Below are 19,540 nucleotides of genomic sequence, written 5' to 3' on the forward strand. Positions count from 1 at the left end.
AAGTAAATGGAAATGCTTTTACTACATAAAATATATACAATTTTTATTCAAGACATTTTCCTGCTCAGAGAGTTTCTGTTATTAAAAAAATATTATTCTATTGTTTGGAAAATGAATTATCCCTGGAGGGTACTCTAGGAAATTAAAGAAATGCTACTAATTTTGATATGTCAAGCAACTGGCCTAAATTAACAGTGGTCTGTTTAGCTTCATGCATAAAGTGAACGAGACTACATGCAAATTGCAGAGTTACAAATGAAAAAGCGGAAATGCAGTAGTTTGTTTCTTATTTAGAAAGAGACTCCACATTTTACCATCTAAAGAAACAAAGAAAGAGTCACTTAAAGTAAAAAAAAAAAAATAAGAGACTATCATTGATATAGATCAAGTTGCTGGTCTGGCAGCTGACAGCGCTATGTTAAGCAGCTTTTAAGAAGAGACATAACTCCTGATCATCTTTACAAATTATTAAATGGAAAATAGAAATCAGTCATCATTATGTAGGTTTGCATGCTAGGTTAAAAGGCAAGCCACTGAGAAATGTGACATAAAAAACTGGAAGAAAGATATTTTTAAGATGAGTGGATACTGTATTGCAGTTAAATGCCAATTAAACAAACGTTAATTCTCAGAAAATGGGATTAAGCTGATGCAATATTCAGTAAAATTGAGAAAGTTACAATATTAAGCAGTTTAACGCACAGACTGCTCATTAAGACAATTTTCCCCCTTTTCCTCTCCGTCACTGTGTACACTGCATCAGGATAATCTCTTCACTTTCAGCACGCAACTGTTTAACAAATAGAATTTAAATATTTTTGAAGCAGAAATCTTTTTAGTGGGTATCTAATTACACACATATACAGCTGCCTGATCTTTACCATTTTCCTTTATGTGCTTATCAGTGTGAAATGCAGTGTGAGTACACAGCAGATCATAAACACTCATTTATGAGTTTAGTTCTAAGTCAACTCTTCCTCTCATTCCAACAGTAGAAACAAAAAGAGAAACTGAAAATGATTGTGGTGCAGTTTCCTTTTACAATTCCCTCTATCGAAATGGGCGTGCAGTTTTAAAGAGCTTAAGAGTCATAGTAGGAGTCTAATATAGGAGTGGCAATGCTAAGGAATCCAAACAACAAGCTCATGTGAAATTCCTCAGGCAGTAGTTGGGTGCGGTAAAAAAAAGTAGGTGCCTGATTTACAGGAACATCTAATGGTATCTAATGCTTTAGCATTTTCTCACATTGGACCAGAGCCACCTCTATTCAAGTGCAAGGTTATTTATTTGATTTGCTGTTGGGCTTGTTTTGGCTTTAAGACTTGACGGGTTTGCCATTGAGGGCTTATATATTCATGAGATAAAGCACCAACTCCAAATCCACGGGGGTCCATGTAGTAGGTATGGCAATAGCACAGTGTGACCACACAGGACTCCAAGTCTCAAGTTAATAGAGCCTGTTGAGTTTTCTACATCTGGTCTTTGAGACAGAAAAAGCCTTTGTGTTATTCCTGCAGGCAATGCAAAACCAGGAGTGTCACACCTCCCAGGGAGCCAACTCCAGCCTGATAGACCAGGTGAACTTGTCAACATTAGAAAGCTGTAGGGATATTTGGGGACAGACATCCTGAAGACCATGAAAATTCTATCACTCCAAGCTCCTTCACAGAAAAAAAACCAAAACAACCAAAAAACCCTTCTCTCCTTCCATCATACAGACTCAATATGAGATAAAGAACTGAAAGTGGATCAAAGAAATGAGAAGAGATTAGGGTATGCAGCTTCTAACACGTTAGAAGACCAATGGCTCTGTGAATCCCCAGGCTATATAAACTGTTTTAAAATTAAATTTTGATATCTGATAAACTTTCTATTCTGTGCTATGGCCATTCCTTAGGATGGTACAACATGGAAAAGACCAGTAAATCGCACGTCCATGGCTACCATTCAAGGACTGCTGACATCCAGAACAACAGGAAGAGGAAATCCACAAAGCAGGTAGAGCCATGCAGCCATCCCATTTAATTACGAGTGGGTGGAAGGGAAAAATCAAAAAACCAGTCACCCAGCAAGAGACTCAGGAAAGCACCGGTGGAAGGGAAAGATTAAAACAAGTCAACCTACCGGTAATATTTTGTGCCAATTGAAACAGTCTGGTCTTGATGAGAAAGGGGAGGGCAGAAAGAAAACAGCCCTTGATCCTGCATTCTCACTTCTGACAGTCAAAAGGAGTGATCGGTTTGGTTCTGTTTTATAAGGAAGCCTCATAACAAAGAGTGGAGTCCTGAAATTACGGACAAAGTCTTGGCAGGAAGGCAGCAATAAGTTACCTCATGCTAAAATTTTGCATGCATACCAAGTTGTTTGCTTTCATTTCATATTATTTAAAAAAAATCTTTTAATTTAGGCTAGTCACATCATTTGAAATGAAACTGGTTTGTGTTATTTTAACTGCTGTCATTTACACATGACTGCTGAGACAAAACAAGACCAAAACACAGGGATGGACTTTAAATTCAAAATGATAGAAGGTTTATAAACTTTACATAGAGTAGTGTATAAATTATTTTGTTACCTGAACTTGATCGCATTCATCAGTGGGGTAGATCCATATCTGTCTCTAGCATAAATAGTTGCGCCAGATGTCAACAAATACTCAACTAATGGTAAATGCCCTTCGGAGGCTGCAATATGAAGTGGCGTTCGGCCATCGTAGTCTCCACAGCTCAAGTTTCCACCCTACAAAAGGACAGATCCTTCACATGCTAAAAAGACAACGGCTGCACATTAAGTTGTTGCTACAACAACAGATGCATACACCATAGTTTAATTGTGCCACCAAAACATTAAGATTGTCTAGTTTACTTAAAAGTTTATCTTGTAGCGTTGTTTTAGCACCAATAAAGTTAATTTATTCCATCTTCTGCACATTACCCCCCACAATGTAATGCTCTTTATTGTAGTACATCATACAGCAGCTTTGTGCCTATAGCCTGCTAGTTTTGTCTTAGTTTATTGTTATTTTCAAGATATATTTATCCTTTCCACTACCAAAGTCTCAAGAGTAGGGTAAACCAAGGCAAATATTAAAAAAAAAGAGGTGTAGGAGATGATACAGGGAAATGCCTGTTTCTTTTTCCAGGTATAACCCAAGCTACAGCTATGGGGACAGCCAAAAATCCTGAATTAGCACTGCACTGTGTTTTGCTTAAATATAATTTTCAAGTGTTTTTTTTTTTTCTTTAATCATCACAGATTTACATCCAAAACCTGGATACTATGAATATGCATAAAGAAAGTTAAGCAAAAGAAAGCAGCATAAACCATTTTAAAGTGTTCCAAGTTAGCAGATAAGAACTTGCATTTTAATCTACATGTACTTTCACAGTTCAAAAGAAAATGTAAACAGCTGAGAACCAGATAGGGGAAAGGACATTCCAGTTTTAAAAGGCAAAGACTGAGAAGCCTAGAAACCAACTGTATTAGTCTAAGCACTTTGATTCTAAGACTTAGGTAGTTGCTTCCCAGTGAGCGTAGTTTCCTCCTGTCATTTACAGCTCTATTTAAAAATATGTGGTTTGTACAAACTGTTAATTTTACATTACCATTTCTGCTATGGCTCTTAGTGCGTCTATGTCACCCAGCTTAGCTGCAGCACAAGCCAAAGGTGGAATTAATGCATCTCTTACGGCTTCTAACTCCTGAGAAACAAATAAAATTAAACATTTAATATCAGCCTCGCCTTTAATATGGTTGATGTCCAAGTCATAAAAACACTGCCCTTGCTTTCATGTAACATTTCCAAATTAGTCATTTCGTTATATAAAAATGGTAGTGTTTAGTTCTTGGAAGGAAAAAAGTCTCATCTTTATTTTATATTTTGTTGGTCTCACGTCCATGAAGATTTATATTCTTCCCTGGCAACACTACAATTAGCTGATATCTACATATACCATTTAAGGTGCATGCACTAATTACTATCTCTGTACTGCCATAGTTACACATCAAGTACAGTAAGAGAAACAGCACTGGTAGGAGTTGGAAAAGACCATATAATCCTGTCTCCTCAAGACAGGATGAACTTTATTCAGGTGATTGTTCAGATATTCGTGTAACCTGTACTTCCAAACCTCCACTGACTAGCCCCATAAGCCCCCTAAATATCCTCCCATTTCTCCTACTCACTAAAGAACCATCATACATTCAATATTCATTAGCTACTAAAAATCCCATCTACCCTGAAACGAAGCCAAGAAAAAAGCAATTACTCGTATCTGACAACCAATACTGTATTTTCTGAATTTCCAATTGGGAGAGACTAATATTAAACACTACAAATAACACTTGTGTAGTGCTTCCTTAGTATCAGCCTTCTATGACTGCGTGTACAATTAAGCTGTTTTACCTGCTATTATTTGTATTGCTCCAAACTGTCAATACATCTGATCACAAAAATACAAAGCACTTTTTCATATCATCGATACCCTGAATTAACAGCAACTGTCTCAGGCTTGTTATTGCAACCAGCCAGCCAAGAAAATAAACTCAAGATGGGGCTACAAAGAGGGAAAAAAAAAGTTAATATGTTTTTAATTAAAAACATTTTAATGTTATGCTTGTCATTGTGTCCTTTCTCCCTAACCCAACTGGTTAGCTGGGACACTCAGTACCAAAAAAATAATATAAAAGCTCCAATGTTCCATTTTTCTTTCAGCTTTGCTGTTCATTTTTAAGCTAGGTTCATTTAACTGAGTTTACAGCTTTGCATGAGTTCAATTTTAAACATTTAAGTATATACCTCCTTGCTGCTGATACTTAGAGATTTGGCAATCACTTGAATAAACTTGCTATCTCTCAGAGAGATCTTGGCTCCTGTGGGTACAACAGTCATTTCTCCTCTTAGATTCTCACTCAGCATCTGAAAAGCAAGCAATCAAATCCTTTGTTAGCAGAGGAAAAATATGGTAGTAGTCTAATAAAAAAACCTTAGGATCAAGTTAGAAAATTGTTTGGAGGAATTATGGAAACTAATTGAACGCAGACAAAAGAATAAAGAAATAGTTACTGTCCCATGAATATTGCAAGTTTAAAAAGACAAATGCGGGAAGAAAAAGGGACAAAGCAAAGAAACCAAAATAAGCACATAACAAAACACCCTGATTTTTAGAGTATGCAGACAAAAGTTCCCTAGTGGGGTAAGCTGCAGCCTGCTTAAATACACAAAGATAGTGAGTAATTAGCAGAGTGAGGCTGGAGACCAGAATATTCTGACATGCTGCCTTTTGCCAGCATTCCCAAACCTCAGTGCTCCTACACAGACTGCGTGTGTAGGCCTCAAAACAAAGCCCAGGGCTGCCCATGGACGGTCACGTGTTTGAACGCATTTTCAAACAGCTCCACTAGCCCAGATTTTGTTAAAATTTGGCCACAGAGCCAGCTTTGAATGCACAGGGTCACCAGTAGTACTAGTCATTCAATATTAAAGCAGGTGTGTAACAGTTTGCAGGATGGGTGCATCCAACACAACCAGGAAAAAAACCCAGGTCAGCCAATTCATGTGTAGAAAGTGCTTGAACGCGGCAATAAAGAAAACGAGAAGTACTCCAAAAGATAGGTTCTGAGAAATCTGGAGAACAGAAAGAGAAGCCAGTCATTAAGAAAAAACAACCGGTTTCCTCAATTCTGACAACTTTACATACTGGCACTTGTTCACGAAAGGTTGCTGATGCAGCTATAAAGCATGTAGTTATTTCAATTAGAATTTTAAAAAGCAGGATTGTGAAAGTTTGCAAGAAACAGATGTGATGTTGGAAGGAGGAATGCCCCAGGTTTACTTATGTCTAGGCATGCCCTTTATTAAAAAAAACCAAACTCCAAGCGCCGACACTGTAGCTGTCTGCTGGAAGAGTCCCATATACAGGTAACTCGAAGGATACCAACTGCTTTGGCGCACTTTTAGAGTCTGACAGGTTGAGATCATTGCTTTGCACAGGTAACCTTAGCAATTGGCACCTGTGCTAAATGCACCCAGTGCAAAGCCCTACGTGTCTTATTCGGCCCTACCAGCTCTGCAGCCATTTGCATGTGTCTGGGGGCACATTCCTTGCTGCCTCGTGTTGAAAGAGAATCCTAAAATAACCACGCCAGCTTCAGGAGAGCTTCCGTCTCTTGGGAGACTATTGTTTGGTGATATGTTTAGCTGAAGATATTGCCACAGACAACATATTTCCAGGCTTTCTTCTTCTCCTGGTCTGTACCACTCATTCCTGCCCAGGCAATGCAGCATGCTGCTCCCTTAGTTGTGCCAACACAATTGTTTGTGGGTCCGCGCAGTGAGTCAAATGAGGAAACCGATCCTGCTTAACCCAAAGAAATTGCAAAAGTTGCTTTGTTTTTCAAACCTTGTAAAGGAGGTGCTAGCACCACCACACAAAAACTGTGTAGCACATTCCAAAGGGCAATACATGAAGCTGCAGGAGGACCTGTGCTAGTGGTACCTAAAATGCTGTATCACCAAGTCCTGACCTGAGTAAGTCGGCTATCTCGCCTCAGCAAACTGGATCTCAAATCAAGTTTTAACTCACGCACCTAAGGCAGGAAGCCAGCTGGGAACGTTTCTGTTGTCCCAGGCCAAATAATCCTTTGTGCAAGAAGACTAAAGTCTGCTTTAAAAAAAAAAAAAAACAAAACAGGCTAGTATATAGAATCGTAGAATCAGAGAGTCATTTGGGTTGGAAGGGACTTTCAAAGCTCATCCAGTCCAACCTCCCTGCAACCAACAGGGACATCTTCACCCAGATCAGGTTGCTCAGAGCCCCGTCCAGCCTGGCCCTGAGTGTCTCCAGGGATGGGGCATCCACTACCTCTCTGGACAATCTGGGCCACTGTTTTACCACCTCGTAAAAAATTTCTTCCTCATATCCAGCCTGAATCTCCCCTCTTTTAGTTTAAAACCGTTACCCCTTGTCCTATTGCAAGAGGCCCTGCTAAAAAGTCTGTCCCCATCTTTCTTATAGGCTCCTTTTAAGTACTGAAAGGCTCAATATGTATGTTCCAGGGTCAGTCAGTGTCCCAAGGGGCACCAGTGAAAAGCCTGGGTTTCTAACACGTATATACACAAACACATGCAATACCACTACTCTTCACTCAGCATAATGTCGCCTGTTAAGCATGTTCTTGGACAGAGTATGTTCTTGCCATCCTCACCGAAAAAAACACATAGCTCCTCCTCCTCCTCTCATTTTCCAGAGCTTTAACAAACAACTGAAAGTTCAGAGTCTGAAACCGTTTCCAAGCACAGTAAGCGGTACTTTCAAGCCACCCCTTTTGCGATCCTAGGTATCCAAATATGTTTGTCTCAAGAGCTGCTACTGGTTGGAAGATATTGAGCATGAAATAATGATGAAATTTGTTTCAGTTTTAATAAAAGCAGAACAGCATTGTAAGATACACATGTGCATGCAGTGCTTAAGTCTAGAGAGTGACTCATCATGATGCCATCTCCCAAAGTGTCAGGATTATTATTTCACTGCATACAAGCATAGAAACACATGCATTCCTGCAGACTGCTGCTCCCCTAATTCAGAGCTATATGTTCCTTGTATAAATGGAGCATAATATATAGCTACATAATTTGAGGAAAAAACCCCTTGATTAAGCACCAATGAACAGTAAGAACACTGTTAGAGGGGTTATGATTTTAAAATCAGTTACAGTTGGTTCTTAGAATATGTATTTATAAAGTGTATCTCCTTTGAGAGAAACAAAATCTAGCACTGTCATGAGTAATGCTGTAAAGGAAGAGGCTGTAGGCAATATCTATTTTCAGAATTAGCTTTGTGTGAATGAGTCTTGGATAAAATCTTTACCACACCAAGATCAATGACAAGATCTTTGCTGACTTCAGTAGGGTTGGGAGTCTGTCTCCTATATGAGTTTCCACATATGGGTTTTTAGTACAGAAATGTCCAAGGTAGACTACTACCATTATAAGATAGCATTTTTATGGCTCGGTCATGGTTTTCACATGATTTACGCAGAGACTTCTTTTCACTCTACATACATTCATTTGCCTAACAGCATTTTCCTTAAGGAAAAAAAAAAAAAAAAACAACAAAAAACCAAACATGTGATGTGCACATTGTGGCTCTGAAACCAATCGCTTTTAAATGCAAGGGAGGAGCTCAAGGCATTCAGCTAAGCAGAAGTTCGCACAGTAGACGAGAAAGTTAAAGCCTTTCAAGGTCACACTGAAATATTTACCTGCCTTTTCTCCTCCCAGCTAAGCTTACTCTTGCTGAGTGCGTATGACAGTTTAGTCAGGGCTGCCTCTGGTGTCATATCACCTCCAGGAATTATTCCAACATCAGCGAGAGTCTGAATAAAAAGGAATAATGATTCCAATTAGCATAGCATTCAGAAATACCTGCATGAACAGAAAATTTATATGAATGACGAGTAGCTACACAGAATACAGTGTGCAGCCATGCCTCCACTCTCTTGCTCCTCCTACTGCTACTGTAATTTTGTAATTTTAGTTGTTAAATACAAAGCAAACTGAATAAAGATGACTTTTACTTTAAATTCCTTTTCATGCAATAACATTGAAGAATTCACCCAAACGCTTGCCACGGTCACTTACTATGCTAAAAGGAACAGGTTACAGGTCCCTATCAGCTATCTGCAGAGTTGTCAGATTGCCTTTATTGAAAAGCTGCAGTTACTCTGTTTGAACCCAGTGGCATTTTGAACATTGCCAAGTAGGCTGTTCTCACACAGGCATATTTACCATTCTTTTATGGGGCATTGCTTTGGATGAATTCCAGCAGTACAGCATGCTCACAGTGGGAGTGTTTTCAGATCCTTTCAGGCTGCACTAGCAGTGTATGATTTAGAACCTACAACTAAAATACGTAATTTACACAGTTCTGACAAGAACAACAGAAAAATATGACCTTTTTAACTTCTCTTTCTGGTAATTAAGAAAAAAATAAACTATCTGAACCAAAACAAAAAGCAGAAAGATCTTTGCTATGGTTAGCAAGCCCCATAAGTGTACAGTAAGCAAGACAGCAAAGACAAAGGAGATTTCAGATCTCTTGTCACTAAATTGTACCTGGGCAAACAGCTGGGCTTCTCTAAATCACAGATCATCATCTTCGCCATAATGTGATGCCTCACAGTTAAGCATCTTGCAGTAGGTTCTTTACACTGCATTTCACTTTTAATTACCTTCTATATAAGCTTTGAAACTTGTTGTGGCTTAACTAATATTTGTAGCAAGATACAGAGCCTTAATCAGCTCATTAACCACCTCCAAGAGCCCCAAACTAACACTTTTTAAAGTCCCATGGGGAAACACATGCAGAGAAGGCGAGAAATACTTTCTGTGCTGCAGAGCTAGCCAAAGAACAGCTAGGGCTTTTTCAGCAGGTTTGAGAAAAAGGAGGAGGAAGGGATTTCCCAGCTTCTTCCTATACCTAATGTCCCTCCAGTTCTAAGTTTCTACTGTGAAGATGGATCAGAGGCCAGACATTCCGTTAATTAAAACCAACACTTCAAGGGAAACCAGGGACTCAGCTGACCCACCTGGCTAGCTTGAATGAGTAAAAAATGGCCAAGCCATATGCAAAGATCTGTGAAAGACTTTAAAGGAAAATTAAGAGTAAAGCTGACATTACAGCAACTTTCCAGCTTTCACTCATGATACCTCCTCCATTGAGCGGTTCCTTATGAAAAGGAGAAGGCCATGAAAGAATAAGCAGGCAGTGATTTTGTAGGACTTGGCTCTGCCAGTGTTCTCAAGAGATGCCAAGAGAACAGGGCAGCCTCCATCAATGGATGCTGAGGAACAAATACATGCTCCATGTAAAAAGTGGAAGCCAGAAATGAATACATTTCCACACAGCCTTACAGTGGTTCAGTAAGACCTGAGCAGAATCTTTCAATTTAGCATATCAACAGTCTGGATCAGAGTGCAAAAAGCCATTTTAGAGGTGTCTACTTGGAGAATCTTTTAACCAGAGCATAGAAAAAGTTTTTTTAACATCCTGCCACGCATTTTAGCAGTTCACTTCAAGCAGAAGATCACATAAAAGCTAGGCTTCATTTCCATGTTTTTCAAATATGTTTGGTGCCTTTTATTGACTTAACCGCTTTGTTCCTTTTGTGTGAACTGTTTTATATAATCCATGCGTTCCTGTCATATTTGCCTCAGAGCACAGGATCTTTGCAAAAGTTAATACTTCTCAAAAGGCCTCCATTAAGTTATGCAAAAGTTTTACCAACACCCAAATGACTGCCCATATCAGAAAATACCAAGTTGGGATACTGAAGTGGTGGAAAGAAACTCTTACAATCTCCTTTCTCCTCAAAACAGACTATACGCTCTTGAAGAAAATATAATCTAAAGCCGAGTTAAAAGAGGCAGGTTTTAGCACCAGACTAGAGTATCTAGGTTTGTCTTACAGTCATGGAAGAGGCTGGCTCTGCCAGATGGGTGGTTGCTCCCAGCAAAACCAGGTGTCTAAAACAAGGGGATGAGTCACCCTCTGGCAGTACTTCTTGGCTATTTAATGGCTAGTCTTGCTATAAAGGCCAGTTAAACCAGCTTCCTTCACACTACCACGTGCAACACATACTCTTAGATGGCTTTGAGCTCTTATTAGTCCCAGCGATGTCATGTCTTAATACACAATTAAGAAACTCACTATAAAATGCCCTGAATATTAACAGTATCTACACAAAGTCTGCTTTAAGCTAGCCTACGTGGGTTAAACACAAGTGATTTTCATTCTGTGAGAGAGATGCTTCCTTACATACTGTTCTCCAACCTCTCACTGAATTCAGTTGTACTGCCAGTCAAATAAAAAACTGGGATTTGGAATATTGCTTGGATTTGCAGGCTTCCTTGATGTTCTTACACTGTAGCCAAGTAACTGCTGGCCTATCAAGTACTACTTTGTTTGATCACCCAACCCCTAAGCTAGCTTTAGCTCAGTGGAATCCCCCTGGGAGAGATACTAGCAACCTAATGCAAGGTATCCAGGAGTGCTGCACACAACGAGAGCAAGCAATCACTAATTTGGGCTTTGAGCTGACTCTTTCAACCATCCAGACCAGAAGAAAACAGGATCTTGTTCGCAGAGACATATTTAAATGCTTCCAGCTTAAGATTTTTCAGAAATAGTTATTTTATAAGCAATATTTTTAGAGTTTTATGAATCTAGTTTTATACACTGGGACTACTAGATGCATACAATCAAGTTGTATCACTGGGATGTTTCTTTTTACACAGCAGTAGAGTCTGCACAGCCCGTACCTGCCCTGTTGCGTAGACCGTTTTAACGGACCCCCGTAAGCACTGCGTACAGTTCAGAATCACCACTTTTCGTTCAGTTGCTTTCTTCAGTTCTTCCAGCAAGTCTTCTCTGTTGTTTGGGGCATTGCCACTTCCATAAGTTTCAAGTACGATCCCCTCAATTGGAGGCTGAAGAAATGCTTTTACCTGGTTAAAAACAAGACAGGGAAGAGAGACAAAAGATGTGTTTTAAGTCACATTAAGATTTTCATGTGTGGCACAGAGTTTTTAAAAATGGTCTATTCCTTATTCTCATGTCCTTCTGTGCTACCTATTTGCAATAACTGGGACTGTAGAGAAAGCTTTAAAAAAATTGAGAATTTCACTCTTTAGCTTCCTTTAAAATTCCTAGAGGGACAGATTTTTAAATAAGCTATTTGCTACAGTCATGACGTCAGTGTGAAAAAGGATGCTATTGTTCAAGTGCCATTAACAGGCTATACTGTTGCACCACGGCGGAACAAAAGGGTAGATTTACACTTATGAAATAAATTTTAGATTATTAATTGAGATTAGAATCCCCAACGCTGCCCAGATTTGTTACTTTAGCAAAGAGTTTTGTTAACAAATGCCTGCCTAACTAAAAGAGAGAGTGACTCACCTTTCAGGACAGAACATTCTAATGAAGCCTGGAGGTTTTTTGTCACTCAAAACTCAATTGATTTAACTCAAGGCAGGAAAAAAAAGGAGGCACTAATTCATTCTGAGACAGTTGTTAATGAGGTAGCTATTGTGGCTCACTGAAAAAGGATGCCTAGCAGAGTCCTCTTCCTAAAAGGATGTATTTTAAACAACCTAGACGTTTCCTTGCTGATCACATATGCTAAATGCAATACACTGTAAGCCCCCATGAGACTAACTATGCAGTTGGACTTTTATTGCAAATATACCACCCCTCTGCCTTTCCATCTGTTCATATTCAGCTAAAAAGAATGGTAATATAATTGAGGAGTGCTGCTTAAACTACTGGATTCAATTTAAGATGGCAACAGGCACAAAAGACCTGTCAATTTTATGGAATGAGTATTAGACAAAAATTTAAAGACAAATCTACCTAAAACCACAGCTCTGCAAAATAATTTTTAACAGCAAAAAAATCCCACTTCTCATTTTCAGCTCTGTATGAATGCTGAGGCTCACGTTAACCATCAGTGTAAGATAACATGAACCTTAAAAAAGAAGCATGAGCTGTAGGAATAGTCACACTCCCCTCCACTCACCATATTGTGTATTCTTTGACAAGATACCTATTAATATGCCTCAATATGGAGCAAGAGAGCATTTCCATGGTCACTGTAGCCTGCGCCTGTCTAGAAAAGCACACTTGACCTATTTATGAGCCCTGATAAGAAATTAATTTTAAGTTTCAGAGCCCAAGTGGTTTAGACAAAAGATATTTGAAAAGCTTTTATCAATACTTTATGGCATATGAAAGTAGTCTTTGAATGCTCTCATATTAAAAAAAAAATACTTATCGGAAGACAGATCTTTTTCCTTCCCTCCAAACCCCAACCACTGCTACAACAATGCAGCTTCCCTATTTCAGCTAACTAATCAAGTATTTGAGCATCGCTTCACCCACTTCCAAATGAAGTGCTGACACTTACAGCAGCAGCAGTGATTCCTGGGAAGATTCGCAGAAGCCCAACATTCCTGTTCATATTGGTGTGAACTCGAAATTTCTTTTTGGTATTGGGTCTCCACACTGTTTCCCAGTTTACTGTTAAGGAGAAATAACCTTTTAAATGTAATATTAAGACATAATATTAAGTATGCTTGTAGCACTTCATACTTTACATAATCTTTAAAACTGTTTCTTACGCAGGGATTCATGAAAGACAATGTATTTTTGAAAAGAGGAAATAAAGGCCCATTTAAGACAGCAGCCATAGCAGCTGATCTAACACACCATATTTATTAGGTACCACAAAATATGTCTTAAAGGCCACATCCAGGTCAGGCTCAATTGTGTCATATTTTAGCTTTAATTCCCAAATAGTCTAGACTCGGAGAGAAATCAGTATTACTCATCAATATTTCTAAGGTAGTGCTCTTCAAGGAGATATTTAACATGTATACTTCAATTTAATAGCAAAATGGATATTTTAGTTCAACGTCCATTAGTGAACAGGATGATCCATCAGACACAAAGCTGCACAGTTCTAACACAACCTCTTCAAAAGAGAAGTCTGAGAGCTGTGAAAAGCACCTGAGTACGAGACCTGATGAGCTCATGATGTTGAACGTGTCCTGTTAGTGCCATCTGCCCCAGCCCATGGTGCCCAGAGAGCCTCAGCCAGCAGAGCGGCGTGCAGCTCTAGCGCAGGTGAGATATTTACCTGTCACGCACTGACCTGAACTTCATTGTTGGCCTCATAACCAGCCTGGATTCATATTTAGAAAAACAGACCTTCATCTTCCCAGACGTAAGAGATGACAAATGCAGTTACTGTTGCCACTAATCACCTCCAGAGTTTATTAGGTAGTTACTAACGATTAAATAAAATAGCAAGGATTCAATTAACTCTGATTATACATTTAGAGCCAGAAGCCAGCTGCTTAACTAATAGTTTGTTTGTGTTGCATTATTAGAAGCCAAGTCATGCATTATTGATTTCAAAATTTTACTATTTCAGTGTAGGAGCACAGCACTGGTAGCACTGACAGCTCCTGCAAGGCAGTGAAGAGGTTTAACAAACTGCAGCCAACAGCTTAAAGCATCATGCTTCAACGAAAACAGACCATGCTGTACAGCTACCCATTTCCCCATCGTGATTTAAGCTTTTTAGATTTTGGAGAAACCCCCAAGCAGCAAGATAGATAAAAGAACTGCATACATAATACTGATTTGCTTTCAGCCATGCGGAGAGTTACTCATACCAATTACTGTTGCAATCTCTTGCAATCAGCAGACAGCCATTTACAAGAAAGTTTGGAGTACGTTTAAAAGCCTCCACTCTATTGCCCCATTACCAGAGATACTAAAAACTACACAAGCCATTAAATCAGGACCAAAACCAGCAGTCACCTATAAGACTTTATGAACTTTCCCTTCCAGTCATGGTGCCCTGTCAGTAACTAGAGCCTCTGTATGTTCTTTCTAAAAAAATACCGTAAGTTGTTAAACTGGCCACAAGCAGTTGGCTTGGTGTCACGTTTGTCCAACCAGCCACACCACAGCAGGTGGATTCCTAATGCTACGGGAGAACAGAAATACAGACCGTTTCTACAGTTTCTTTCTTTGTGCTAAGCTGGCCAGCACAGTTCTGAAACCACCTGGCTGGACTTAGTATTTAGCCAAGTAGCTCTCAAAGGCCTCCAGAGCAAGTTAGAGACCTGTGGGAGGTACAGGGGTGAGCGCAGAAAGCCACGCGTTTTGTTGTGCTTGAGGTTCATGGGCCTGGCTAACCATGGTCACTCATGAGCACCGCGCTGTAAGAAGCAACAGTGTTTACAATAAATCCAATCCTTTCAACCTTCTGTCACGCAGATTAATTCTCTAATAGCAGCCTCCTCTATATGAAGGGATGGCAATAAAGCTGTAACTGAGCTTTCTTCCCTTTGTCCTCCATAAGCCAGAAGTCCCTGCCAAAACTTCACAGATGCATACTACTAAGTTTGGCAACTATTAGCATCCCTAATGCCTGTAACAAACTTGAAGGATGAACTGAGGAAACCTGTCTTGGCATGGATCTCTAAGATATTGCCAAAAGTAGAAGACCAAGGAGAGAGATCAGAGGATAGGTTCAGAAGTCAGACCTATACCAGGCCTATACCTGTACTCTTGGAGTACACTCTACCAAACAACATATCATCTTCAAGATAAATGTAATGCATGCAGACATACTACAGTGATGTAATTCCAAATTATATTAAACAAAAACAAACCAAAAAACCCCTAAAGATTGTCCCGGAGTTAACATTCTCTTGGTCATGAACCTCCTCAGCCTACATAACAAGCTCAGTACTACAGACTCCACAGGTGTCAGTTTTCCATCAGACAAACAAGTCTAAAATGCTGAACAGAAGGCAAGTGTGATGCAAGAGCCAAAGACAAACAAATATACATAAAAGCCCGACTTCACCTCGGATTTATTCAGAACTGTTGCAAGTGAGGCAGAGCGCCACACAGGGGAAAAAAAAATTTAGAACACACCCTGTGCATCCTCCATCTCAAAGATTACATCCACAAAAGGGAAGAATATTTATGTCGCATAGCAAAGTTCAAGCATCTTCATCGTACTGAATAAACCAGCTATAGTCATACCGCACTGCAATCTTTTGTTAGATAATAATTTAAAAATACTAAAAAAATCTTAGAAATTATTAACTGTTCTGACCTAAGAAACTCATATACAAGTAGGTGAAGTACAGAAAGCTGTGTATACCGGTGTTCATAACAGTTTTTTATCCTGTGGATAAGAGTGACTAATTAGGGATATTCAGTTTTGGCACAATACAGAAAACAGTAACCTGTTCTAACTTGGATGGCCTGTGCTTGTAAAGAGTTTAACTGATATGGTGTACTGCATTATGTAAATATAGATACGAAGCTGAGGAACAAATGTAAGCTAGCTGCCAGTCTTGCACAGCAGAAAGATTTAAAAGCAATGTGCATAAAATATAGAGGTAACAGCTATTTATATACTGTATCCAAAATGGCTTGAGATAGAAAAGACAGCATTATTCAAGGAGAGTGCATTCAACATACTAAGGCCTTTTGTTTATTCTTCCAAGCAAAACCACCACAAACGATACTCTGCTATTTCAAATCTCCTCCTCCCTACCAAACACTACAGTTTTTAAAATTACAGCTCAAAATCATCCTTATCTTGTTCAGCTCTGTTCACGTATATACGCACATACAGAACTGTGGTGACAGGGTTAGTGCGGAAAAACAATCAACCTGACTTAAAAATAAAATTAAAAAGAGAAGCATCTCTACACAGTCTAGAAAGCAGCAAAAAGCGCTTTTTTTAAACAGCACCTATGCCACAATGCAGGTTTCAATTTATAATGGGAGAGCAGCAGCTAAGAGCAACACCTCCCTTAGGAGTGGTGACTGAACTCCGAGTTATGAAATCAAACAAGAAATACAGCTTTTCATGACTGCAGAGCTCCAGACAAACAGCAACACTCTCCCCTCACCTCTCTCGGCAGGGCGACCATTATATATACGCTGTCCCGGCGTTCATTACAATTCACGGTGGCAGCCAAGGGGTGGGGAGCACAGGGCAACCTATGGGTGCAAACGCCTGAAGGATGCAAACAAACACAGACCCCTTTTTTTGGCAGTTTGTTATAAAACAATCGACGCACACCTTTGGAAATGAATATTTAAATTGCTTGGTGTCCTTGCAAGAATCAACATGTCTACTTACAAGGTGGGGAGGGGACAAAAAGCACTTCGGCGAAGAGAGTTGGCATTTGCCTTAATACATAAATGACTGGGGCTTTTTACTATAAATAACCACAACTGCCAACCAAGACGCAGGCTTGGCCAGAGACAAACAGCTTCTCTCTGATGAGACTGGCTAGTAGATGAACCCAAAAGGGCCTTCTAACCTGCTGCTGCACCAGATCTGCATGCACAGTCACACGGGCTCTGCTCGTTCCCTACACGTGTTTCTTATCATGCGGTCCTGTCCGTGTGCACCACTCCCAGACGTTACATGGGTGTGATGAAGAAAGTCCAGCCGTGGTAAGAAAGCAAGTTTCCTATTTGCTTCATTAGGACAATCAAGAACGGAGGAGGATAACAGTTATGAAATATATGGAGACTCTTTACACACTTCAAATGAAATAGCCCTCCTTGACTCTCCTGTTTTCAAAATATGGGAGAAATAAGGCACGGTCTTTTATTTGATCAGCTTTAAGATTTTAGAAATATTTTTGGTTATTTCTATATTGTCCATTTCATACAGAGGTTTCTGATTCTGCTGCAGAAGTATTTCCCATCGGCACTGAGTTTCTTACTCATTTCAGGAGTGGGCTAGAATTTTTCACTTCTTACAGGAGTTTCTTGTGCTGAATTGAAAGCCTTGAGGAAGGTCACACACTTGCTCATCTAAAACTGGATAATGGGACTCTTAGGTATTGCTAAGACAGTCAAAGATCTGGCTGAGAACACAGAGGTCAGAAATCCACTGGGAGCCTCATCTGAAAGGGGAACAGGGTAAAAAATGGATATCAGAAATGAAGAAGAGAGCTTCAGCTAGTTCAGGGAAGGGAAGAAGACTGAGCTTCTCTTCTCTGGCTCTGAAGTAAATAGTTGCTTTTATATGGCATGCCTGGCCTTGAACAGCATGTCCTCTCCTCATTCCTGTGTACCAACCCACGATCCCATTAGACTCCCCATTCCCTCCATCCTGTGACCTCTTCCTCTCTGCTTCTCTGGAATTTTCATTCCCAGGTTTGTTAGAACCAGGAATCCTGAGGAAGAGTTTCTGCACGTGGCCTGCTCCTCCTGCCATCCTCAGGCTGCTCTCCATAATGCAGAAGCAGCAAGAGTCAGCCCTGTCTACAAGGAGATTAAGACGTGTTATACAAAGTCATTTGGAAAAAAAAAAAAAAAAAAGGCGCTAGATTTGTTTGGTTTGTTTTTAAAAGCCCAAGTGGTTTCTTGTCTCCGCGAAAGCTTCAAATGAGGATTGTACAAGCAAACTCAAGGGAGACAGCGATGTTTCAAACAATTACTTTGAACAAAATAAAGCAGCACTACTAGATTGCCCATACTATAAACTATGTTTTTTTCAAAATGAACCAATCCTTCAATACTGACAGTGTCATTTTGGATAAATGATGCTACCCTAACTGGGTAATCAACTGAAACAAGTAAAAATAGAGCCTGTCACACCATCAGTTTTTAAATCTGAAATCTTCACTGATCTCAATGGGGCATTCTGCTGAAAGGATAATGGGACCCAATATGGGCTAAGGGAAGTACTTAATAACTTTCTCATTTTTCTACTATAGACAAGGAATCACAAAACAGTTTGTTCAAATCCAAGAGAGAAATAGCATGCAATTTGCAGCTTGATTTCATTATTGATCAGTCAGTAAACGGAATTTATTTATACACTACTTGATGCAGTTCATAAAAAACCCAAGAAAGTAGATTCTCCCCAACTTACTGCAACATCAACAGACAGCATTTCTGTTGATTTCAGAAACACTGTATTTGACACAGCACAGTAATACAACAGTGGCAGACTCCCTACCTGAGGGATGTCCTACAGACCACTGCAGTATGTCACAGGTTTCCTCACTCCATATCCGGCTGATACAAACACAGCACTTTGATCCTGAAACTTTGTTAAGTAACTCCCACTCATCAGGTGGAAGGGATAAGTTTGTTTTTCCAAACTGCAGAATGTCTCTCTCTCTAGCAGTAGAAACCATTCAGAACAGCACACTGCATGGCACAGGGCTAGAACTCCTACTGCCACTAACGGCACCTGGAAAAAGAATTCGGGAACCCTTTCCTGTTTTTGGAAATAATGGAAGTTGTCACCAAGTCCTATTCATTCTTAGTATACCTAACCTATCCAAAAGCAGCTCACATATTATGTTATATTTTTTTAAACTGTCCTTTAGTATGTTTTTTTGGCAACTCCTCATTTGGCTAGACTTCACATGTGTCTCTCTTCTTCCCTCTCCAAAGAAATGGTGCCATTTATCCAAGAACAGACATCAGTGTGTTAATGACTTTGCAAATAGGTACCGAAATCTTCATGTAGTTTTTCCTCTCCTTAAAAAAACAGACACACAGAAATTACAGGGATTCTGAGTAAGCTTGGGAAAGAAAAAAAAAAATTCACACAGAGCATATTCTAGGTCTGCTGTTTTCAGTGTGATTGCAGTTTAGACAGGTCCTAAATATCCAGTAAAACATCTCACACAGTGACATGCATCAAACAGAGAATCTGTTGAAGGTGCAAGAACTCTGCAATGTCTCTTCTGCCCGATTTTGGAGCCCAGCATGGTCATTAATGAGATTAAACTCTTTGTTCTTTCAGTCCTCACTCCCTCATTTTTATCTGCAGAGCAAGCATTCTCATGACACAGGAGCAACATTCCCTCTCATTACTCTGGATCTTTAGTCAAAGTCAGTATAGCTCACATCTATATTCAATACATAAATGCAGTTGAGTCACAAATTCTCAGTCTTACTAATATTTC

The 19,540-nt window shown here is 39.6% G+C and overlaps 1 protein-coding gene across 1 annotated transcript in view; it reads right to left on the bottom strand.

The window, feature by feature from the left end:
* ASPG (asparaginase) overlaps positions 1 to 19,540 on the bottom strand; it is a 47,863-nt gene that overhangs the window by 13,112 nt on the left and 15,211 nt on the right. The window contains exons 7-12 of the mRNA XM_065636512.1: positions 12,967 to 13,079; positions 11,321 to 11,506; positions 8,263 to 8,376; positions 4,799 to 4,918; positions 3,606 to 3,701; positions 2,576 to 2,739 (exon numbers count right to left, since the gene is read on the bottom strand). Coding sequence (XP_065492584.1) covers positions 2,576 to 2,739; positions 3,606 to 3,701; positions 4,799 to 4,918; positions 8,263 to 8,376; positions 11,321 to 11,506; positions 12,967 to 13,079 — 793 coding nt within the window. The remainder of the gene's footprint in view (positions 1 to 2,575; positions 2,740 to 3,605; positions 3,702 to 4,798; positions 4,919 to 8,262; positions 8,377 to 11,320; positions 11,507 to 12,966; positions 13,080 to 19,540) is intronic.

This window comes from Caloenas nicobarica, chromosome 5 (assembly GCF_036013445.1).
Source record: "Caloenas nicobarica isolate bCalNic1 chromosome 5, bCalNic1.hap1, whole genome shotgun sequence".
Taxonomy (NCBI): Eukaryota; Metazoa; Chordata; class Aves; order Columbiformes; family Columbidae; genus Caloenas; species Caloenas nicobarica.